Source organism: Ziziphus jujuba, chromosome 2 (genome assembly GCF_031755915.1).
Source record: "Ziziphus jujuba cultivar Dongzao chromosome 2, ASM3175591v1".
Classification (NCBI taxonomy): Eukaryota; Viridiplantae; Streptophyta; class Magnoliopsida; order Rosales; family Rhamnaceae; genus Ziziphus; species Ziziphus jujuba.
In genome coordinates this window covers 11,432,102-11,458,340 of record NC_083380.1, presented here as the reverse complement: position 1 = coordinate 11,458,340, position 26,239 = coordinate 11,432,102, and the positions used below count along the sequence as shown (strand labels likewise).

At 31.0% G+C, this 26,239-nt stretch overlaps 1 protein-coding gene across 1 annotated transcript; it reads right to left on the bottom strand.

Moving 5' to 3' along the window:
- Positions 1–18,349: 18,349 nt before the first annotated feature.
- LOC107418370 ((+)-cis,trans-nepetalactol synthase NEPS2-like) lies at positions 18,350–19,190 on the bottom strand. Its single transcript, XM_025074132.3, has one exon. It carries the CDS (start codon positions 19,142–19,144, stop codon positions 18,350–18,352), a length of 795 nt encoding a protein of 264 aa, XP_024929900.2. The 5' UTR covers positions 19,145–19,190.
- Positions 19,191–26,239: the final 7,049 nt, after the last annotated feature.

Here is a 26,239-nt window from a genome sequence, read left to right as displayed (position 1 = left end):
AAATAATAATAAAAAACGAGACCGTTCTTATGAATTTTTTTTATTTTTTATTTTTTCCACAGCGTGGTTGTGGCTTGCTCTGCCGTTTGAGCTGCCACTGCGACTCGACTGGTCTTATGAACTACGTAGTGAGGTAGGTGACCGTGCATGAAATTGATGCGTGCCAGCAATCAGCTCTGTAAACTAAAAAAAATTAATAATAAAATAAAATTTTACAATGAAGATATTTTTACAATTTTATTATTATTTTTTTTTAATGACAAATTGTGACTGCTATTTGGGTTGATTGCAGTTCGTATATAGATATTTGGGTTATGATTAGAATTATGTGTTTGAAATTTTTTACTAGAAAAAAGATTAAAAAAAATTAAATTAAAAAAAAAAACTCACAACCCGCATTACTTTTAACCACATCTCCTTTTCTTTTCTTTTTATTCTTTTGATGGCTGAATGGAGTTAGTTTTATAAACCAAAAGACATCCCGAAGTCAGAGGCCTACAAGAGGGAGTTGGCTTGACAGCCACACTCCTAGGATACAAAAGAAGAAAAGATAGCAGGTAGTGAATTAATAGACACCATACAAGTGGTGTCATTTTTAAGGGTTTTTTTGAAAACTAACCATACCGTAAATGATTTTTTGAAGAATAGTAAAAAAATTTTTTTAAAAAAAAAATTAACCATTTTAGGATAAAAATATTTTTGATAAAATTGAAAATTACGCAATATGTTTTTTTTACCATTTCCTTCTTCCTATACACAGCCATTCATGTTTTGTGCAAGGGTTTCTCTAACAGGCCACAAACACTCTTTGCATCTCATCTCCTCTCATTCTTATTTTCTTGTATTTTCCCATATCTGAAACTAAACTCGGGTAAAATTTTTATCTTTTTTTTTTATTTGATGAAATTGAGGAAATATGTATTTTTTCTCTTTTTTCTTGTATTTTTTTTGTTAGTTTTGGAATTTTTAAGCTTTTTATTTAATATGAGTATGCAAGAAATTAATTTATGAGCTGTTATATGTGAGTTTAAAGATACTTAGGTGGCATATGGTTTGAAAATGAGGGAAAATTTGTGTAAAACTGAAAAATTACGAAAAACAGTAAAAATGGAGAAAATTTAGTGAAAAAGATAAACTTCTGCCATTTTCCTCTAGTTTGTCAGTTTTTGCAAATTTTCTGCTAATTTTCCGCTAGTTTTCCGCTAGTTTTCCACCAGTAGGAAAAATGTATATTTGGCCCAAAAAAAAACAAAATCAACTTTTTTAATACAATTAATATATTTGTTTAGTATTATTCAAATTTGTATATATTTATTGATTTAGTTTAATGTTATTCATTTAATTTTGTAATAAAATAGAAGATAATGATATTGTAATTGCGGTTTTATACAATGGAACATTGGTACAAAATAATGGTGGTAATTGGAAATATCGAAATGATAAAAATATAATGGTTTCAGTCAGTAAGAGATGTACAAAATCAGAGTTAGAGGATGAGATTTTCAATTCTATTGAGATAGATCAAAATGAATATTTGCTAAAGCTAAAATGGATATATGGACGATATGCAGAAAAGTTTGATCCTACATAAATACGCTGTGATAGGGATGTGAAATGCTTTCTTCAATAAGTGAGGAATAGAGGGATGACAATGATGCGGCCTCCATTGTATGTTGAGGTGATTTCGAAAGTTGAACACGTATCTAGAAATGTTCATCAAACAGCATTTGCTTCGGATAGTGGGAGTAATCTTCATTCTTTTTCTTGTCCTCCAATTGGCGTTCGTCTACCACAAGTTTCTGATACTGAACCTATTCAGGCTACATCTCAGGAAATTATGGTTCAAGAAACTCAATTTAGAGATCAAGTTGATGTTCGTGGGGCCTGGACATCATTTAATATCCACGAAGGAGCTGATGTGGGGGTGACTATGCTGAATGGTTTCCTAACTATGAGGAGTATGAGCAGTTGCATAATATTGATCATGATGAGAATTACAATGCAACAAGGGATGATGTTGATCATAATGATGTAGATTTTGATCATGAGTTACCGGACAATGATAATGATATGCATCCTGAAATGAACAATGAAGGAGTTGATGATGTTAGGGTTCATCGTGCTACAAGTGACCACATATCATCGAGCAACAGAAGTGGTTCTATGGCCATATTTTCGTCAAAGTTCACTGGCTATAAGAAGATAGTAGTTGGACAATTATTTCGCAACTAACGTGACTTACAAAATAAACTGAGTATCTATTGCATGCGTGAAAATAAAGAGTTTAAGATGACACGGTGAACTACACAACGGTATGAGGTTGTATGCTTGGAAAATACTTGTAAATGGCAACTACGTGCAACCACATTTAAAAATGGAGAAATATTTGTTGTAAGAATTTTTGATAATGTACACAGTTACTCGTTAGATATCATGCATTTAAAATATAAGCAGGCCAGTAGTCGGGTTATCAGGCAACGTATCAAATCTAAATATAAAGGTATTGCACGTGTTTACAAACCCAAATAAATTCAACATGATTTCTTGCAAAAATATGGGGTAAATATAAGCTACAACAAAGCATGGAGAGGTAAAGAGTATGCACTTAACAGTGTTAGGGGATCTCCACAGGAGAATTTTGCTAAGTTGTCTGCCTACTATTATGAGTTATTGTCGAAGAATCCTGGGATTGTTACACGTATTAAAACAGACGATAATAACAATTTTATATATTTTTTTATGACGATTGGAGCAAGCATTAGGGGATTTATATCCCACATAAGACCCGTGTTGGCTGTTGATACGACTACATTGAAAGGGAAATACAAAGGGTACATCTATATTGCATCGGGCATGGATGGCAATAAGCAAATATATCCTTTGACTTTCGGCATTGGAAATGGAGAGAACGAGCAAGCATATACATGGTTTTTCCAAAACCTCAAGGATGCCATTGGACATTTCCCGAATTTGGTGTTTGTGAGTGATAGACACCCCGCTATTGAAAAGGCATTATGCAAAGTTTTCCCCAATGCATACCATGCGCTGTGCACATACCATATAAGCAGAACTATTAAAGCAAATGGACATGCGAAAGATGAAACAATAATACAATGTTTCATGCTTGCAGCTAGTGCATATTTGGTTGAAGATTTTGAGTTTTATATGGGGCAAATTTAGTCAAAAAACAGTAGGGCTGCCCAGTACATTCAATCATGTGACCCTACAAGGTAGGCACGTTCTCTTTCTCCATGTTGAAGGTACACTATCATGACCACCAATATTGCAGAAAGCTTGAATGGTATTTTTCTAGATGCTAGAGAGATGCCAATAGTAGCATTAATTGAGTACATACGAGATTTACTGCAAAGGTGGTTTTATGAGCGACGTACTGCAGGTGCAAAATTAACGAAGCCTATGACTGACTATATGGAAGAGCAACTTAAACTACGAAATTTGGAGTCCATCGGACTACGTGTGAAAGCCATTAATATGCATGAATTTCTTGTGGACGGTGGGAGTTTGAGGGGTACAGTTAATCTCCAATAAAAAACATGCTCATGCAAAGTCTTCGATCTTGATCAATATCCTTGTGATCATTGTATTGCCACTTGCAGAGAATGCAAAATTGCTCTTTATGGCATGTGTTCTCATTACTACACCGCGGATGCATATCGTGCAGCTTATGCTGAGTTCATTTACCTTGTATTAGATGAAAAACAGTGGCATGTCCCAGATGACGTGGCAAGTTGTATTGTTCTTCCACCAAGATGGACACGTAGGCAAGCCGGTAGGCCGATGATGCAATGCATACCATCCGAAGGTGAAGATGTTATTGGAAGTAGATGTAGCCGATGCGGTGATGTTAGACATTATAGGCAGAAATGTACGAATCCATTGTCATATGTTTCGAATTAGGAAGTTTTAATTTAGTGTTATGGTTTAATATGTTTTGATAATTATTTCATATCTTGGATATTATATTTTCTACTTGACGGTGGAAGATTTATTAGCAATTTTTTTTTTGAATTTAATCCCAAATGAAAAGAGGTTTTCTGGAGTTGATTTTAAATCTTTAGTTTACATCCTATTTTATGAAATGTCCAAATGATTTTGAAAAGAAAAACAAATATATATCATTTTTTCTTTTCTTTAAAATTGTTATTGATTTTAAATGTCAATACATTTTTTGTTAAATCTATCTTCATCTTATATAATATTTGTCTCCACTCTTCATTTTTTTACCCCACTATTAACTTAAATAATCTATTAGAAATTGATTTTCCAAGTGGAGGAAATTAGATTCTAGCAAGAGTAAAAATTATTCAATAATTTCCGCTTGGAGAAAATTTTTCCAACAGGAGAAAAACGATTTCTGGTTGAAGGAAAAATTTTCCGCTTGACGGAAAATTATCCAGAAGCTTCAATTGATCTCCATATGGGATTTCTGACTGGAGAAAAATTTTTTCTCCAGGAGGAAAAGTTTTCCGCCTAGAGGAAATATTTTCTGACAAGCGGAAAATTTTTTAGAATCTGCAATTGAGCTCGTAAGATGTTTATGCATAATGGAATTCTAATAAATAAACATGGCACATTTTCTATAAGGTCAATTAGTTATCTTTACATCAATAACACATCGTTATCTTTGTTAAATGAACATTACAAGTCACCATTATCTTTACAATTAAAAGTCTAATATAATAAAGAATATGCATCTATAAATATGAAAAAGGAAAGAAAAATGTATCACCACCCAGCTCATATGCTTAGTTCTTTGTTGTAAGCCTCATATGCAAACTTCCTCCTAAAAAACTCTATGTCATCTTATGTGAATGTTACTGGTAATGTAGCATGTAAAAACTTGATGGTCTTGAGTGTAAATATGCCACAGTCACCATTATAAAAAAATAATTATTATAACATATATTAGTATTATTAGACCATATTTAATAGTTAATATTTATTCAACAAACATGTACGTATTAAGGGGCTTTACCCGTTACTTTGCTGAGGGAAATTTTGTGCCAATTCACATGTAAACTCATCAATGGAGTCTACAAGATCCGTCCGCTGCTCATAAAAGGATGCAGACCGCAGTAAATAAGGTAACATAATGCATAATTTCTGGAAATACGTTTCTTCCCTGTTTCGCTTGCCAATCTTATCTGAGTCATATACAGTCATACGATACTCTTTCAAGTCCACATGCCTTAGAAGCCAATGTATGTTGCGCTTGTTTAGTGGAATCAACAACTGTCAGTATATTACAGGATTTCAGTTAGCACAACAAATAAGAGAAGGCACATAAATAAATGAATAGTTAACATTACACAATTTAGACATGTATATTGTACATGATTTACGTATTTCCATGGCTTCGACTCCTTCATTCGAATTCCCAATACATATTCTTGCATTGCATATGAGAATTGGAAACTAGATGGATTGGCGATGAACTTTCCATAACACTGCTCAATGTATACCTACAACAAAATAAATTATTAGTTACCCAAAACCACAATAGCCACATATAGGATACCTGGCCTTTAAAACTTCTTTACTTACCCAAAATCCTCCATCTATCACCTCAAAACTAGGATAAAAAACATCAGAAAATCGATTGGCACGTACACAAAATAAGTAAGGCAGGACTTCCGTATGCTGCATTGAAAGACGAGTTAAATTACATCCATGTAGTTGAACGACAATCTATGGAATTTATCAAATTATAAAATAAAAATCTTGATCGAAAAATACTTACATCGTGATTCAACCACCTCTCACTGGTTATAAGCATCTGGAAAAAGTCTTTTCCCACAGATAAAATGTCCATATCAACCTTTGCTGCCCAACCGGACTTCATAACTTAGTCATAATTTTTTACAAGTCAAGTGGGTACTGGTTTGTATAGGTCGAACTTCAAAGTAGAAGATGCACCGGGTAAAGTGCGCTGTAGTTTTTTCCGCAAGCCTCCAACTTTGTAAGGAGTAGTAACAGCTGCTGCCGCCTTCCTATACCACCTCCCAATATCTATACTTTGCTTAGCAGCTGCTACTTTTCTTGCATGTCTCCTGGCCGGAAACTTTGATGGAGACACTTTCTTGATAATCTTAACACTTGGTTCTATATCATTTACAACAGATGGTGGTGACTGTCTATCAACGGGGTCGCATCGGGACCAAACTCTTCTTTATTTTCATCCCCTTCAACGTTCGCTTCCATCCCATCTCCCAAACCATCAGCACCAAGTCCCACTCCTTGGTGCTTCATTAACTTATCAAGCTTGGTCTCTAAACTTGCAAACTCTCTAAGCATGGCGATTCTTAAATCCTTAACGTTTTGCTGTACTTCACCTTCAAGGATAGTTAATCTCTCTCTCAAAGGTACCTAAAAGAAACAATAATGATTAGTACTTGCAATAATAAAAAAGATAAACATTCATACAATTTATTCAAACCTCATCATGGGATGGAGTCGTTGGAGGTTGGGATGGAGTCGATGGTTTAACACGAACATGACCAGCAACTCCTACAGTCGATGATGAAGGCTAGTCTGTTAACTTATCTCCCATTCGCTGCCTCCCTTCTTTACCTTTACTTTCCACAGACGCCTATTTTCGTTTCTTACTTCTTCCACTACTTGTAAGTGGAACACCTTCATATTTTTTACCATGACTTCCCTATGGTGGCTTGTCTCAGACAGTAGGTGCAACACTATATGGAGTAATGTCATGATGTACATCCCATGCAATTTTGCCAATATATGCACCCTCAAATTCAGTTACATTCATTAGGCCATGAACGGGATACTGCAAAAGACAAAAGGGATTATCATCAAGTGATTATTGAGTAATACTAATATTACTATAAATACTGCAAAAGTCTATAAATAATATTACTACATTGGAATGTATATTTATATATATATGTACATATAAATGGAAGAACTCATATACTTACATCACGATGATCGAAGAGTTCAGTGGCCTTCTCAAATCTTGGCACTTATGAAATATGCCAATTGAGAATTCGAGGGAATGCCATGTCCGGCAACTTCTTTCCAAATACTTGACCTAATGAAGGAATTGTCTCAAAACCCCAAATTTGTCAAACAATAAATTAATAATGAATAAGTAAAGAAATACACACTATAAATACAAATGTAACAAACTTTAAATAATAGTGTAATAAACTTACCATGAAAGCCAAAAGAAACCCACAAACACTACAACTCTTTGACTTGTTTAAAGCTATGGACTCTCTATGCTCAAAAGCACTCTTCAATGATTTAATGGTGATGGTATATGATAAAGTACCCCATGGATAGTTATTGAAGTATTCTAAATCATCCACCATCTCCAAGTGATTATGGGGTGCGGTGGCCATGCTTTCTTTGCCTAGAAGAACCATCTCTAGGAAATATAATAAAGCCAACTTCAATCTATCATCATCGGATTCATCATCGTCTTGACACTGTGCTGTCATGAAAGCTTCGGTTATCTCCAAGTTAGTGACCTTTCGCTTTCTGCCAAAATACGTATCACTAATATAAGTAGAGATGTTAACCCGCATATTGGGTTCGTAACCAAACCGTAGACCTGTAATTATGGTAAAGTCTCTCCATGTAAATCTAGCACCATGCCCTTCAAAATTGAATACCATAGAATCCTTGTCGTCACAAACACACTGCTTATATAGCATGCTGTTGATGATGTGACCACTAAATTGTATCTCGTTGGCCTTCAAAAAGTGGCCAAAACAGCTATCCTCGAACTTCTTTATTTGGACTGGAGTCAGCTTGAACTTAATATCCGACATGGCTTTCCAGAAGTTCGATCTACAATTAACCTTTGCCCTCAATATCTCTGAGTCCCAAAACCTTCGTTGGTATTCTGAATCCATTTATCTGCAAATCAAATACAACAAAGCATAACATATGGAGGAAATGTTTTTTCCAACATGAGGAAAGCCTGGAGGAAAAATTTTCCGTCTAGAGGCAAAAATTTTCCACCTGGAGGAAAAATTTTCCTACTGGAGGAAAAATTTTCTGCTTGGTGGAAAATTTTTCAGAACCTACAAATGACATACACCTAACGGGATTTGTGCAAAATTATAATGAAAATGCCTAAAGAAACTTTTCGAACCAGCGCATATGTGGATTTAACAGCTACAATATCTTCTATATATTAGTGTACATTATACATATGGCAACAAACCAACCATGGGCATGTGACATTGCTTCCTAAGGATAACCTATGGCTCTAACATATATTAATCATTATGGTTTCACATTCAAACCTCCCATTAAATTCAAATGAAAACACAACTTCATAATAGTTTTAATTTCACATTTCACATTCTAACCATGCAACACAAACATTTCCGTCACACCAAATAACACAACATTATAAGCATAGCTCATAATAACAAAGGTTCAAAATTGAGCAATTTATAAAGAGATGACTTATCATCTCTAAAATAATCTATCATGGAAATTATTAACAATTCTGAAGAAACATTCAATACAACACAAATAAAGGTTCTCATATTAGTTCGTTACATTAAAGCGAAATTAGTTTGCAACATTTTTTCTGTTTTGTTCAAAGAAGCAACTTACATTAATAGGGGATAAACCGCCACCAATGCTTCTCTATCTATTTATATATATATATATATCTCTCTCTCTTTCTCTATCTCTGTAAGTGTGTGTGTAATTTTCTCAGCAAACACTTGTAACTCTAACGATGGCAAATTTTGTGCTTCAATTTTCTGCTCAGTCCATCACTTGCTCCTCCTATGCTGAAAAATATAAAAAATCAATATTAGTAAGGATCCCAACAAATCTTTCCTTCGACAACTGCTAAAGATGAAAGGGAAATTCCAGCACCTAAAGACAAATTACAAAAATCTCTATATAAGATCAACAGAGGTAGAAAAATAAATATAATACACACTTCATACATATTTCCAGTTGAAAAAATGCATATGTGAATAGGAAATTTTATGGTCACTTTTTCAGTGTAATGAGAATAATCGGCTCCACTTTTACCACCAAAGAGACAACATCGAAGAGCAACTGATAATTTCATTGACAACTCCTCACCTCCTGTACTCTATGGTCATTTGTCAAAAATAAGCTTATAAAGAACTAACAATAAAAGATTAGTACTAGGAAGTCAAAAAATTTATAACCATCCTTTGCAATATGCTACCATAAAGACACAAAAACAATCAACATATGCATGAAAAGTTAAATTTCATTTCACTACATAATAAGGGAAGGCTTCAAACAGGTTACAGCATGTGCATGAAAAGCTAAACTTCATTATATATTTCAGCAGAACTCTTTATAATAGGGAAAGAAAATAAGAGACAAAAAGATAAATGACATTGTAAATAATATTATGAGGAATTTCAATGTTTCAGTGTTGATATAAGAATAAGTTCTCTGGTTAAATCCTTGTACTTGAGACTTTTTCATTTGTAATATTATGCTCTTATACAGGGATCTTTGAAATTGCTTATGTAATTAAACGTTATGCTTCGAACTTTCTTTAGCTATTTGCTTGCTGCCCAGCTCTACTCCCCCCCCCCCCCCCTTTTTTTTTTTTTCCTTGATACAGTAATTTTTGGTGCATTTTCTATATGCCTTCCTAAACTAAAACGCATTAAGAAATTTAATGATTGTCCATTATTCTTTTTTTTTTTTTGTCATTGTTGTTGAATAAATGGTCTTCTATAACTGAATGTTTGAGCTTCAAGCAAAATTCATTAAACGATGGAAGCATCATCTTGAACCTTGTGAGAAGCTGAGAGTCACTTGGCAGGAAAGGCTAGAGGAAGTCTAACAAGTTATATGTTTTTCAACGTATGCTCAATGAATCCCAGAAAAGTAGAGAAGGAAACGTGTAGGCCAGACCCCAGAGGTATTGACCACAACAATGACAAGCAATTTCAATGATATAATACACCTACAATTCACGAATTGAATTATAACAGGTTCCTAATTTAGGAAAACCAATTAGAATTACAGGATTAACAATCCCATATACAAATAGTTTTCTAAGAGCAGAAACCATATTTGCAACTTATGTAACTTCTTTTCTCTATACATGTATTTTTAAACGACATCTGAATTTAAACCACATAAACATAGAGAGGCTAATTTCCAAATGACATCCTGTTTGCATAGCCTCTTAAGTTTATAAAAGACATGCATATTATAATTGCAGATACACAGTAAAAGGCTATTTAAAAAATCAGTAAACAACTAGATCTTCTTTGCATTGTTAAACCAGAAAGTTTACATGCTTAAGCAAGAGGAAATAGTTTTCTATAAAATACTCTTATGGTGATTGTAGCAATCAAAATCTTCTCATACTCAAGAAAATATGTCATTAACAGCTACAGGTGTTTGCTTTGTCTCCCACAAAAATCATGAAAAGGTTTCCTGGAACTAGAAATAAAGAAATCCATGGACCAAGAATAATATTATGCATATCAAGCTTTTAAAATCAACTTATGATATCTGCTAAGGGCCTATAGAGAGTAAAGCAATGATTTCTTCACCTATGTGCTTCAACTATAAATGATGAGTTGCACATCTAAAAACTTATTAAGGTACTTGGAGAAGAACATGCCTCTTAAGTTTAATTTCAATTTCACATAGAACACCCTAACCATTTCAATTTCACATTAACCATTTCAATTTTACATAGAACACCTTAACCATTTCAATTTCACATTAACCATTTCAATTTCACATTACTTCCCAGATATATATGCGTAGCACTGATGAATTCCCTTCCTCAAATCATCACCATGTGGGCTAGACTAGAGAGAGTAATTGGCAGCAACTTACACAATAAAATGAAACAGTCAACATCAAATATATAGGCATGTTATCCAAAACAAAATGCCCTCAAAACCATATCAGACACAAACACTACCACTCTCATCGTCGTCGTCGTCATTGCCATCGTCACCTCCACACCCACCACCACCACCTTCACCACCACCACCACTAATGCCGATGCTGGAGATCTCCTTATCAGATACAAACATCAATGTTTATTTATCTATTATATGTAGAAAACTTTTTTCCTTATCAAACCTATAAAACCCAAAAAAAAAAATCTACCAAAAAAAAAAACCACTTTTTTGGTACATAATCTATAAAAATGAAGAGGGAATAATAAGGAAAACAAAAACCCAGTTGAGAAGTGAAATCAAATTGAAAGTTTTTACAGGAAATAGGCGGAGACGTTAAAGTGAAGGTAAAAAAAATAATAATAATAAGGGAGCGAAACTAACATTTGAAGAAGTTGGACTGTACAGCATAAACAACGGGAAAGGAGGAAGATTTCTGGGTCCTGAGCTTCCTAGTTTGGACTTGTGAAAAGAGGTTGCTTATTCAACCTCAATAACGAATCGGAAGAAAGGAACTGTGAGTAGAGTTGAATGGTGTGTTTCGAAATGGAAAGGGTAAAAGAAAAAGGGAGCGAAACTAACCTTTGAAGAAGTTAGACTATGTAGCATCAACAATGGAAAAGGAGGAAGATTTTTGGGTCCTCAACTTCATAGTTTGGACTTGTGAAAGTTGAGGTTGCTTCTTCAACCTCAATAATGGATAGGAGGAAAGGAATTGTGAGTAGGGTCGAATGGTCTATCTCGAAAAGGGAAAGGAAAGGAAAGCTGTAACAGCCCAGTCCACCCGCATGAGATATTGTTAGCTTTGGGCCCAGCCAGCACGGTTTTTTCAAAATGCATCTCAAGGGAAAGGTATCCACACCCTCTTATAAGGCATGCTTCGTTCCCATTTCCAACTGATGTGGGACCTCACAATCCACCCCTCGTGGGGCCCAGCATCCTCGCTGGCACACCTATCCAAGTACTGGCTCTGATACCAACTGTAACAGCCCAGTCCATCCGTATAAGATATTGTCCGCTTTGGGCCCAGTCCGCGTGGTTTTGTCAAAATGCGTCTCAAGGGAAAAGTATTCACATCCTCTTATAAGGCATGCTTCGTTCCCATTTCCAATCAATGTGGAACCTCACAAAAGCCCTAGCTATGTTTGAATGGTATGTTTCGAAAGGGAAAGGTAAAGCCCTAGTATGTTCGAAGGGCTTGTTGTGTTTCAAAAAGGAAAGGGAAAAGGAAAGCGGAGAAAATAAGTGTTTTGGTAAGGAAAAAAGATTAAAAAAAAAAATAGTAACAAAGGGTATTTTAGTTCGGATATCCTAAAAGTTGGCTAGTTTTTTTTTTTTTTTTTTTTTTTTTTAAATTGCTATTCTTCAATAAACGATTTGTGATATGGCTAGTTTTCGGAAAAAAAAAAAAACCCCATTTTTAATACACCATTGGCATACAAAATGTGCTAGAAAGTTGGCATTCCTAGAGGCCCACACCAACTGAACTTCTTGGATCTTCCTTCTTAGTTTAAAAATTTCACCTATTATGCCATCTATTGCCCAATGAGAATCAAGGTGTCCAGGGTTGTTTAAACTGGAAATTATTGTTGGAAATAACAAAATCAAATTATAATTACAAATACCAAATACCAAACAACAATAATAAAATTAACAAACTATTATTTAGAGTTTAGGATGGCCTGTTAAGTTGGATTGAGGCATGCAATAGCGTTGTCCTTAGAGAAGATATGCCTCCTTCTGCATTGGGTTGTCTAACGTTCCTCTCCCAAGATACAACGATCCTTCAAGAATCTTATGTGTAGTTAAGAATTCCCACGAACTCCTGTAATGCTCTATATATATATACCAAAATATATTTGATAAAATAATTTTATAATAATAATAAGAAAATATGGAGGATTTGAGAGAAGTATTTAGAAAGAAGAGGAGAGAATAAACTTCTATTGTTGTGCGTTTCCAAATGGAAAAGAGAGCTCCTATTTATAAAGCTTGGAGCAGGAGATGGTTATGAATATGAATGATTTTTAGGAATAAAAATAATAACCAAATATACGTTAGAAACCAAATTAACATTAATATATATGTTGAAACAATAGATAAAATAGGAAACATACTTTTACTAAATAACTAAATATATATATATTAAAAGATACTATTTTGTAAGAACTAAAAAACCACTTACACTTAGTCTGTTTCTTCTTCATCTAATATATAAAATAATATTTAATATATATTTTTAAATCAATTATAACAATTATTATATTTCTGGCATCAGTTTCGCATATCACTCTTGTCCAGCCTTCCTCTATGGCCATTAACATGCTCTGGAGAACTCCATACGCTTCTGCTACCTCAGGATTATCTGAATGCAATCGAATGGCTTTGATTTTTAGCACTTTCCCCTGCTGGTTTCGCGCGATGACACCAATCATGCCGGCGGCATCTGAGTTGATTTTGATAAAATGTGAAGGAGGTTTCTGCCATATCATCTTGTTGGGTAGGGTAGGGTTTGCTGCTGCGTCAATACTCTCCTTTGCAATAATGCTTTTTGCCTCTTTAAATCTAATTTTCAGAATGTCCATGGATGCCTCGAGGGTAAAAGGCTTGTTATCATGTAAAACGTTATTTCTTAGTCTCCAAAGATGGTCAAGGATGATGCATGCATAAATGAAGAATTCTTGTTTGTCACTTGCGTGGATAGAGAGACTACCAATCGGGTTGGCTAATACCCTTAGCTTCTCCTGAAGAGTTGAATCTGCTTGGTGATCCCATCTAACACTCCATGGCGATGCAAACCATATGGTTTTGGCTACTTGGCAATGGAAGAAAAGGTGCCAATCAAGCCTTTCCTTTTTATTCTTTCATTCTGTATTACGTTTTGTAAGTTAATTATTAAAAAGGTCCAGAAGGATAACCAAGTACCATATTCTTTTTAACAAATCATTTTCTGTTTATAACTCAATAGCATTTAGTTATTTTATATAATGTTAATAAAATTAATAAAGAGTAGTTAGCACTTATACCTTTTAATTATGGCCCCTGATTATTTTTTTGGTGCTTTGATCCTTAAACGTGGGGGTTTTTTGTTTTGTTTTTTTTGTTTTTTTTTTTTTGCAATTTGATTTTTTAATAATATTATATATTTTTTGTAGCAATTTTAAAGCATGCAATGCACTCCATGTAACATGTATGAATCTTTTGAAATTGTTTGGTTATGTAATTTTGTTATTTTATTATTACGATAAGTACATTACATGCTTTAGAACAATTAAATAGTGAGAAAAAATGATTAAAGGACCAAAATATTAAAAAAAAATTAAAATTTAACAACCAAAATCCTATAATATATATATATATATATATATATATATATATGAAGGAAGTTCAAAAGCTTAATAATTTAGGAGATATAAATGCTAAAACAAGAAAGGCAAAATCGCTAAGAAATCTTAGGTATGGCTATTATTATCACACAATACAAACGGGACACTTTTATAACACTTTCAATATTTTCAAATATTCAAAACTAAAGTAGAGAAAACTAGAGGGCTGTTTGGCCAGATTTTTTGTTTTCAAAAATAGAAAATTATTCTTTAAAACATGCATAGGACGTTTGGGTTTTTGTATTCTAAGATCAGTTTTTGAAAACAAAAACAATAAAAAAATAAAAATAACGAAACAATATTTTGTTGTTTTCCCCTATTTTGAAACAATTTTAACATAGCGAAATGGTATCCCAACCATCACTTTAGTATCACCCAAGGAGATCAAGGCCCTGGATCGTTCGAACAGGATTTAGGCCCAAGTAGTCTAAACGAGCCCGGCTCAGAAACACCTAAATGGCCCCCAATGATCGAGGACTGCTTGAATGGATTGGGGTCTGAAACCACCAAAATGGACAGGAAGCGCTTGAATAGGTTGTACACCCATTACTGTCTGAATGAGTTATTTTTTGCCTTTTCCGGTTGAATACTCTCTGAATGAGTTAAACACCTAAGAGCACCATAGCCAGCATGAGATCCTAGATTGTCAAATGTCTATTATTTTTCCAAAATAATAAAAAAATATTTTTTTCTCTATTTTGAAAATACACTTACAAAAAGCAAGAACAAAAGGTTTAATGTTTAATTTGGTAATGCAATCTTTCTTCATTTTTCTAATTTTCTATTTACTTACGTATATTTTGTTTAATATAAATGTTAGTTAGAATTTATTAGACATTAAAAATGATAATATTATCCACTTAGTTCACGTACCCATGAGTGTGGAAAGAGTATTGGGTTCAAAAGTACCAAGTCTCCAACTAGGTATGGAGCTGATACTCAACGCCTAGCCTAGAACTAACCTTAATAAAATAATTTTTATAGAATTCTTTTACAGTCAAGACCATCCGAATGGAAACGCATGCGAACCAGAGAAAAACCGATGCTACACAAGAAAAAAATATCGATTTTTCACTCAGAGAAAAAGTAGACGCTACATGAGGAAAAAACATCGAATTTTCTAAAAACATCGGCTTCGGATCGGCTTTGTTCCTAGTCCACACGCAACTCTATCCGGACGGTTCTGACCAGAAAATCCTCCTATATATATATGGATTCTGTTCAAATGAGATATTTAGTATTATAATTAATATCAGAATTTTACTTTTTATTTTTGAATTACATTAAAAATTGATATTTGAAATCATATTTATTAATTACTGAACTCCAACAGGATTTGTTTTCACTAAATATGTTTTTAGTATATATTAATTTCATCCTTTTACATGAATTAACAACTAATAAAAAGAGTTTAATGTTAAAATTATCAAATCATTCTGATTTGAGTGTGACTCTATAAAGGTTATAAGTTTTGGTTGGATAATGTTCTAATAATAATAATATATATATATATATATTAATATTAAGGGTGAATTAGCTTTATGTTAGATTTTAATATCATAAGGTCCGTTCGGTATAGCTGATGAAAGTAAAGTTTTAATTTATAGAGCTTTGTACAATAATTTTTTTTGAAAAAAAAATTATTAAAAAGTTAATAAATATTTGATTGTAAATAAAAAAAACTGCATTAAATATTTATTTCGTTTCCATACAAGTTAAAAAAAAAAAAAAAAAAGCTTTTTCAGAAAAGTACAAAATATGCATCCACGGAAGGATCAAGCATAATGGAAGAAACAATAATATCTGTGGCTACAAGCTAAAGCCCATACATGTTTATAATCATAAGTAGGTAAATTTGAACTCTGTTCTTCTATCACTTTCCATGCATTTGCTCTTTTTTTTTATTATTATTATTTTTTTTAATGCGTAACTTTCATGAATGAAAGATATAAATGACGAACTCATATATCAAAGCAAAAAAATCATGCTACTGTTTAGGAAAATAAAATAAAATAAAACCCTTACTATTAATAGAATAAGGAAAAAAAATTCTCACCAAGGGGAAAAAAAAGCTTATAAGGAAATAAAACATTTGATTGCAATATAAATATAATTAGAAAAATAATGTTTATCACCAGTAGTGATTTTCACCATTCTATGTGGCAGTGGATTCCATATATATATATATAAGTAAAAATAATTTACAAACAGTGGATCTCATGTATATATAAAAACTACAAAAACATTTGATACACTGCTTGTAGAATGGTGACAATCACCATTGATGACATATAGTTGTACTCATATAATTAAGATATTGGTCGATCGACGTACATATAACTTACCAAAATAAAAGGCATATATATTTCATTAAAAAAAAAAAAGCATATGTATTACTTAATTTGAATCCTAAATTAACGCTAATTAATTGAAATCGGATCTTATTTTTACAAATCCATAATATTATAGGTATTAAAAAGTTTAAGGATTTAACAAATAATATGGTAAAGATGATATGTCATTTGATTGACAAATATATGTAATTTAGGTATTGATGAATGAACAAATAAAAAAACAAACCAATAAAATAACAAAATAACGCTGCATCATTATGTGGTACTATTGTTTTCCGATTTGACTAATTTTGTATAAAATATTAGAAAGGTCAAACTTAATTAATCTTAAATTATTGCAATTGGCATCTTAAATTATAATTTATTTTCAAATTTGATTAATTTACATTAAATTACAAGGGTCAAACTCAATTTGTATCTGTTGGCCTAAAAAAATAATAATTTGTATCTTAAATTAAAGTAAAAAAAAAACTTAATTTGTATCTTAAACTAATGTTTTTTCTTTTTTATTTTGGCAAAAATCTTAAATTAATGATTACTAACAAGAATTGTACTTTATTTTGAATGTTGATTAATTTACATTAAATTAAGAGGAATGGAACTTTATTTATACTTCATTGCGAATTAGTATACAAGTAGACTTACTTCGAAATTTATTTTATTTGCATTAAATTAAAAAACAAACTTAATTTGTACTTTCAAATTTACGCGAATCAGTTATATGCAATTACGTTAAATATAAAGCAAGACAAATATATTTTCCTAATTAAAAGGGAAAAAAATTAATATCCAGAATATTTTTATTAAAATGGTGATAAAGCAATTTGATTATTAAAATTATAAATTAAACCAAACCTTTTCCAATAAATAACACCTTTCTAGGGGAGCTAGAATGTTAGGGTAGGGGGGATAAAAACTAAATTATTATTTATTAAGAGATAATATTTGAAATAACTTATTTATAAAATAATTTAAATCTACACGCGTACTTCATATACATATTTCAATTTCTTTGAAATAAATGAAACAAGGAGAGTAAGAGAAATTTTTTTTTTTAATTGTTAATGTAATGGTAAAACATTAATTCATAATCTCACACTGTAAAAAGTTTTACTTAGGATAAGAGATCAATTGTTTTTTAACGATAGGATAAAAGATTTTAATGTACGTTATTAGTAATCTATGTCTAAATGTTAAACCAATTATTTATCTAACTTAATATTTCAATTATTTTAATAATGACTAATAGATAATTATAAACTCTTATATATATATATATATATATATATATGCTAGATCATTACAAACTTTAAAAAGTATTATTTAATTTATAAGGAAAGATAATAAAATTAAAAAAAACCATATATGTAAAATATAAAATTCAAACCTAAAATATATTTAAATGCAGATATTTAAAAGGAAAAATTAAAAAGGGCAGGGGGACATCGCCCCTTAGACCGAAGGTTATTATTTTATTTTATTATTTTGCATCCATGTTTATATCGTTCACGATGTCTTCCATACGGGTGCAAGTACAACCAACCGCACGGCACTAACTAAATCCAACACAATTTACCCCCCAAAAAAAAAAAAAAAAAAAAAAAAAAAAAACTAAATCCAACACAAATTTTGGGGGGAAAAAAAAAAAACAAAAAGAAACAAAAGGCACAAAGAAACCTAACTACGCAGAAACAAACCCTCCATCAACGGCCAGGTCAGCGCCGGTGACGAACTCGGATTCATCACTGGCAAGAAACAGCACGGCATCAGCCACGTGTCCCGTTTTCAGAGCAACACCTTTTAAACAGGCAAACGGCTCGAACAGCTTCTCTACTTCCGCAGCATCCAGCCCAAGCCCCTTACACGCGAGCGGTGTGGCGAGCCCATTGGGAGACACACTGTTGACTCTGATACCATATGCGCCCAGCTGCATACTCGCCGAACGTACCAATCCCAGCCCCGCATGCTTCGACATCACGTAATCTGTGTATGCTTTTCCACCGTTTTTCGCCGCCACACTCGCAGTACACACTATGCTTCCCCTCACTCGCCCTTCGACCATCGCACGCGCCGCGTGCTTCACGCACAGAGCCATTCCGCGGACGTTGATGGCGAAAAGACGGTCGAACTCCGAGAGGTCGAGATCGAGGACGGTCTGTTGGGAGCTGCTGGGAATCCCGGCGTTGCTGAACATGACGTCTAGCTGACCGAATTTCTGGACCGTTGACTTCACGGTGGTTTTGACTTGGTTCTCATCGGTTACATCGCAGTGAACGAAGGTGCACCTTTGGATGCCGATGGATTCGGCTACTTTGTTGCCTAAATCGTCTTGAACATCGACGATGACGACCATCCGAGCTCCATGATCGGCGAAGAGACGAGCGACGGACTCGCCGATTCCGCTGGCGCCACCGGTGACTATGGCGACCTTGCCTTGTAGTCTCTGGTTGTTGCCGGCTCCGGATTCCGATGACATTGTGTACTTTAGAATTTGAAAAAATATGGACGAGTTTGGCTGCTGGACTCAGACTCTCTCTCTCTCTCTCTCTCTCTCTCTCTCTCTCTCTCTATATATATATATATATATATATATGTATTGTTGTTTAAATTATATTTTATATTACAACGAACTTGTATTTAAGTATTATATTTATATAAAATATTTTCAGTTGGAGATAAGTTGTAGATAAACTAATTTCCATATATATATATATATATATATATGTAAGTGAAGAAAAAAAAATATTAAAATCAAGAAAAGAAATGAAAAGGGAAAAGGAAAAAAAAATAAAAATAAAAATTTGGACAACAGTAAACGTATGACGGTGTGAGCGGCATAATTGTAGATTTCTATTCTAATAAGGTCAAAATGCCAATAAGCATAACATAGAATATTAAAATATTATAAAAAGAAGAAAAAATAAAATTTGAGGGTGGGCACGTTGGGTCACATGTGGGAATTGATGGGTTATGACAAATTATTTCAAATCTTATGAAAACATTTATAAACCAATTACAGAAAATTGGAGTTCTGTAAAAAAATTATAATAATATTATAAATATTAAAATGTTTATTATATTTATTTATCATATTTATTAAATAATATATATTAAAATATTATTTTATTATATTTATTTATCATATTTATTAAATAATATATATTAAAATATTATTAATTGATATATTTATAAATAATTAAAAAATTAAATAAATTATTATTATATTATTTGGTTAACATTTTGATAGCTGTAATATTATTGAAAAATTAATAATATTTTTAATTATTGAATATTAATAAGTAAAATATATGCAATTCATATATATATATATGTATGCTATTCACTTAAAAAAAAAAATAGCAATATTAAAATAGAGCTACATAATTCTTGTTTGCATATTTTAATTTGTTTATTGTGTTTTAACTATAAATTGTATAGGATGTCAATGTGATGAAAGCAATGTAGTTTGTTTAGATTAATGGCTAATAGATTTCTTTTTAAAAAATATGCAAAAAAGATTAGGTTTAGAAATTATAAAATTACAAACTATTTAAAGTAATATTTTAATTTAAGAAGTTAATTGGTACCCACAGAACACTACGTGAAAATAGCGATACCAAATTTGCGACGTAATAAAAAAAGAGCGATAAACGTCGCTTAATAAGACAATAAGCGATGCACTTTCTAAGGTGTTGTTAAATACAAAAAAAATTGAGATCTGGCGACATAAAATTAGCGACGCTAAGAAATAAAATGAATTGAAGGTCGCTAAAAACAAAAATAAGCGATCCTGATTTTCTGCATTGCTGAATATATGACTCAACAGCTTCGTCTTTTGTTGTTTTATTCATTGTTTTATTTTATTTTATTAGTTATTTGATTATGTTTCAATGATAGTTTATTCGATATTACAAGTTGCAATCCTAATAAAGTATTCTTTCCCTTTATTTTGAGGGAACAGGCGATGCATTAATAGCATAAAGAGTCTGCAGATATTTTAGGTGACACATTTACTGAAAAAGAGTTGCCATATCTTTACTTTACATTGCCAATCTCATAAACATTTTTTGTTAACGACGACGTATTTAATTAAAACAATGTCGCCTGTTACATCATTTCCATTTGTCATTTAATTATTTTACATATTTAATTTATGTACAAATAAATACTGAAAATATTTTTTAATATGTGAAGGAATATTATTTTTTCTTAAATAATTTGCAAGTCTTTAAATTGTATTTTTATTTTTTCAAAAAAAGGGGAACAAATTAAAGAAAAATGGGAATAGGTTATGCAATTACCCTTTATTGCGTCGCCGGTTGACTTTTATGATTATTTTTATTATTATTCTTTAATTATTTTGTTTCTCAAGTATAGTTTATTTTCTGTTTAAATTTGCAGGTCTTTAAATTGTATTTTTATTCTTAAAAAAAAGGAAACAGGCAACACAATTACCCCTGATTGCGTTGTCTGTTCCCTTTTATAAATTATTTTTACCGTCGCTCTCTAATTTTTTTGTTTTTCAAGTAAAGTTTATTTTCTGGGTAAATTTATAAGTTTTTAAATTGTATTTTTTTTTTAAAAAAGAAAACAAATTAAAAAAAAATTGGAATAGGCGATGCAATTCCCATTGATTGCGTCGCCTATTGCGTTTTATGATTATTTTTATTGTTGTTTTCTAATTATTTTGTTTGTCAAGTACAATTTATTTTCAGTTTAAATTTGCAAGTCTTTTTAAATTGTATTTTTGTTTTTAGAAAAAAAGGAAACAAATTAAAAAAAAAAATTGGAACAGGCGACTCAATTCCCCCTGATTGCGTCTCTTGTTGCCTAATATGATTATTTTTATTGTTGTTCTCTAATTATTTTGTTTCACAAGTACAATTTATTTTTTGTTTAAATTTGCAAATCTTTAAATTGTATTTTGGTTTTTTAAAAAAGTGGGGAACAAATTAAAAAAAATGGAACAGGCAATGCTATTTTCCCTGATTGAGTCGCTTGTTCCCTTTTATAATTATTTTTATTGTCGCTCTCTAATTTTTTTGTTTCCCAAGTAGAGTTTATTTTCTATATAAATTTGTAAGTCTTTAAATTGTATTTTTTTTTTAAAAGGAAACAAATTAACAAAAAACTGGAACAGGTGAAGCAATTCCCATTGATTACGTCGCCTATTGACTTTTATGATTATTTTTATTGTTATTCCCTAATTATTTTATTTGTCAAGTACATTTTATTTTCTGTTTAAATTTGTATTTGTTAAATTTTATTTTTTTATAAAAAAGGGGAACAAATTAAAAAAAAAAAAAATTAGAACAGGCGACGCAATTCCCCCTTATTGTGTTGCCTGTTGCTTGATATGATTATTTTTATTATTGTTCTCTAATTATTTTTTTTCTTAAGTGTAGTTCATTTTCTATTTAAATTTTCAATTCTTTAAATTGTTTTTTTTTAAAAAGGGAGAACAAATTAAAAAACAAAATTGGAATAGACGACGCAATTCCCCTTGATTGCGTCTCTTTGTTTCCTCATATAATAATTTTATTATTTTAAAATTAATAATTTCATAAATAGTTAATACATATTTAATCGATAGGAAATAAAAATGTGATAAATTTAATTATTTTGAAAATTTTAATAGATAGAAATATAAGGCAAAATTATTAAGTAATTTTTTTAATTTATTTGTGTTTCTTTAATAAGTTACTTATTAAACTTCAATGACATAATGTATAAATTAATAATATATCAATTATATTTGGTTATAAAAATAATTTTATAAACAAAAATTATTTTTAAGAGATTTCTTCTCAATAATTATGTCATTCAAGACTTCAAAAATTATTTAAAAAGCTTTTTTATATTAAAAAGGTAATGAAAAATTATTTAAAAAACTTTTTTTATGTTTAAAAACTAATAAAAGATTTTTTTTAAAAAATGTGTCACCTTTTATCGCATTTAGCGACTCTTTTTTCAAAATGCGTCGCCTATTCCTATATTTAGGGACGAATCTGGAAATTATAACCTCAGAAAAGTGTCGCCTATTCCAGCCTTTAGAGAAGTTTTTCTTTTTCAATTTGAAAGTTACTTTTTAATTTTGTCAAATTAGGATTATTTGATAGATAAATTCATACAAAATAATTTATAGACAATAAAATTCAAATAAATATTGGCATAAGAATCTAATATTTCAAATAAATGAAATATTAACTCATATAATAATTTTATTATTTTAAAATTAATAATTTCATAAATGGTAAATATATATTTAATAGATAGAAAATAAAAATATTATGATAAATTTAATTATTTTAAAAATTTTAATAGAGAGTTAATAAAGTATGATTCAAATATAATACAATATTAATTATTTTTGTTTTTCAAGTACATATTACTTTCTTATTAAATTTCCAAGTATTTTAAGTAGTATTTTTGTTATTTAAAAAAGAGAACAGGAAACGCAATGTTTTACGAATGTGTCGCCTGTTCCTTTTTTTTTTTTTTTTCTGATTTTTATTCTTTAACTATTTTTTTATACTTTTATTCTTTAACTATTTTCAATGTTTATTTGTAGATGAAAAATAAAAAAATAACCAAAGAAAAAAAAATAAAATTGAGAGAAAAGGCATCGCTTTTAATTGTAATTGTGTCGCCTGTTCTCTTAATTCAAAAAAAAAAATATATATATATATATATATTTTTTTTTCTACTTGAAATTTTTAAAAACAAATAAACTATACTTCAAAAGCAAATTAATAACTATTAAAAAACGAAAAAAAAAAGTATCTGGTGACTCTTTTTGCTTTTTATGCATCGACTGTTCCATCAAATGAAAGAACAAAAAATAAAACTTAGAACATAATTTTAAAATAAATAAACTGTACTTGGAAAACAAAATAATTACATTACCACTTTGGTAATTTTGTTTCACATATATAAACAATATTTTCAGTATTTATTTTTAGATGAAGAATAAAAAACTAATTAAAAAAAAAAAAGACATTGATGGAACAAGCGAAGCTTTAGAATGTAAATGAGTCACTTGTTCTCTTAATTTTAAAAAGAAAAAAAACATCTTAAAAAGGATTTTAAAATTTTACGCACCTGTTCTGAAATTTTTTGGCGCCTTTTAAAATTTTTGTGCACTCCTTTGAATTCTTTTTCTTTTCTAAAACTACATCAAGTATATTACCTAATAAATGTTATATTTGGAAGCAATCTAAGAGAGACATGAAGAGTGGGATATTTCGAGTTTCATTTTTCATTTGCCTACGTTTTTGTCGGGAAGCTAGATTTCTCTGTTTCACCCTCGTGGTTAGCTGGGTTTCTTGTTTCTTCGTCTCCATCATTTAGGTGAGTTTCTTTTTTCTTTGTGGTTGGTGGTGACATGTGGTGGGTTGAGGTTTTTTTTTTTTTTTTTTTTTTTTTCCCTTCATTTTAACCTTAGGTTAGGTTCGTTGGGTTTCCTTAATCTTGTTTTTGTAGATATTTTATTTGTGATATTGTTTGACATTGTTTATGTTGAAGATCTTCAAGATGGTCTGTTGTTTCAACTCCACCACAACATCGTACTTTTGTTGAAGAAGATGTTCTTGACGATACTACAATGACTCATAACCCATTCGTCATACAGTTGCTAAGTGTTGATGAAAATGATAATAAGGATGAATATGAGAGTGACTGTGTTCGTAACGATTATGAGGGAATATGGATAACAAATACCTTCTAAATAAATTAGTACGTAGATTTATTTATAGGTTTTAAGTAATATTTATGACATTTATTATTATCCATTTAATTAATTTTTTTATTCGCTTTCATAAGAACAACGATAATATTCTTTAAATTTTCATCTACTAAATTATTACTTTTTAATAATTAATATATATTTATTTTGTATAAGTGTTTATAAATTTATTAATTTTTTCATATACAGTATAAGGGTGTGTAATATCGTCAACAAGGGAATGACAACTTCCATCTCAATGAATATGCAATTCATGGAGATTTAGTTAATATTGCTTTTGCTTTTGCATATACAATAGTTTACCGAATTGTAAAAATATTTCATGAGATACTATTTAATTTATTTGATAATTATTTTTTTATGAAAATGTTTACGTTCAATTTTTGTATTCTAATTATTTTGAATGAAGCTAATTTTAATTTTTTGTATTTATTATTTTTCAATAAATTTTATCAATTAAAAAAAAGCAATGGTGACGTACAAGAAGAAAATTAACGATAAAAAGACTTGTAGCGACGCATAATAACAACATTGTTGCCATTTTCGACCTTTAGCGACGCATAATAACAACATGGTCGCCATTTTCAACCTTTAGCGACCCATAATAACAACATTGTCGCCATTTGCGACCTTTAGCGACGCATAATAACAACATGGTCATCATTTTCGACCTTTAGCGATGCTCTAGACTTGCGTCCCTGTTTTTAGTGACGCTTTTATTTAAATATATAGCAACGCAAAACAACGAGTCGCTAAAGGTTAAACATATATGAAATTAGTGACACGTAGTTATAAGTAAACAGCGACGTATAACTACACAAGTCGCTAAAAATTCTACAATTTAGCGACGCATATATTAACATAAAACAGTGATGAATTATAATAACTCCCTAAAATTTCTAACAATTAGCGACGCATAAAATGTAAAGTCACTGTTTCTTCCATATTAGCGATGTATGAATTTACATAAAATAGCGATGCAGTATAGACGTAAAAATTAGCGACGTAGAGAGTTAGTCGCGGATTCCTCTATGTTTAGTGTCACAAGTCTCTTTACATTTAGCGACTTGTTTTTGTACTGCATCGCTGTTTAGTCCACATTAGGCGACTTTTATTTCTGCATCGCTATTGGTATAATGTTTTTAGCGACTGGATATTTGGTGACTTTGTGAAATGCATCTCTGTTTATTGCATTTAACGCATTTAATAGCGTCGCTAATCAGTGAATTTCGCGTAGTGGAAGGATAATAAAGGATTATTAAAATGAATAAAAGTTTCAAAATGGCATAATTATGGACCAAAGAAAGAAATTTATTTTATTTTATTGGGAGGCCACATTAGATAACATAAGCTGAATTGATAGAAATTTTAAAAACATACCTAAAATGTAAAATTTTTTATCAGGGGTAAAAGGGGCTTTGACCACCTTAGGCCACAATGTGGCTCCACTTTGGATGGAGAAGGCTACAAAGGAGTTAGATTTCGATTCTAACATTATTAATAAATAGACTAATGGTATACTGATTCAAATAGTTTTTAAATTGATGATGATTTTTATGGAAAGGACCTTCTATTATGTACTTAAAAAAAAATGTAAATATTTGGGTTATGAGTACCACCGTTTAGGCAACCCAAGTTGCTTCTTACACTGTATTTTATGTAAAAATTTTAACGCAGATTGATATCTGTGTTTTTGGTGCATAATATGCTTCTTCTGTTGGCTAAAAAAAAAAAAAAAAAAAAAGGGAAAGTATGCATCCACCAAAGGATCAAGCATAGTGGAAAAAACAATAATATTGTTGCTATAAGCTATAGCCTATACATGTT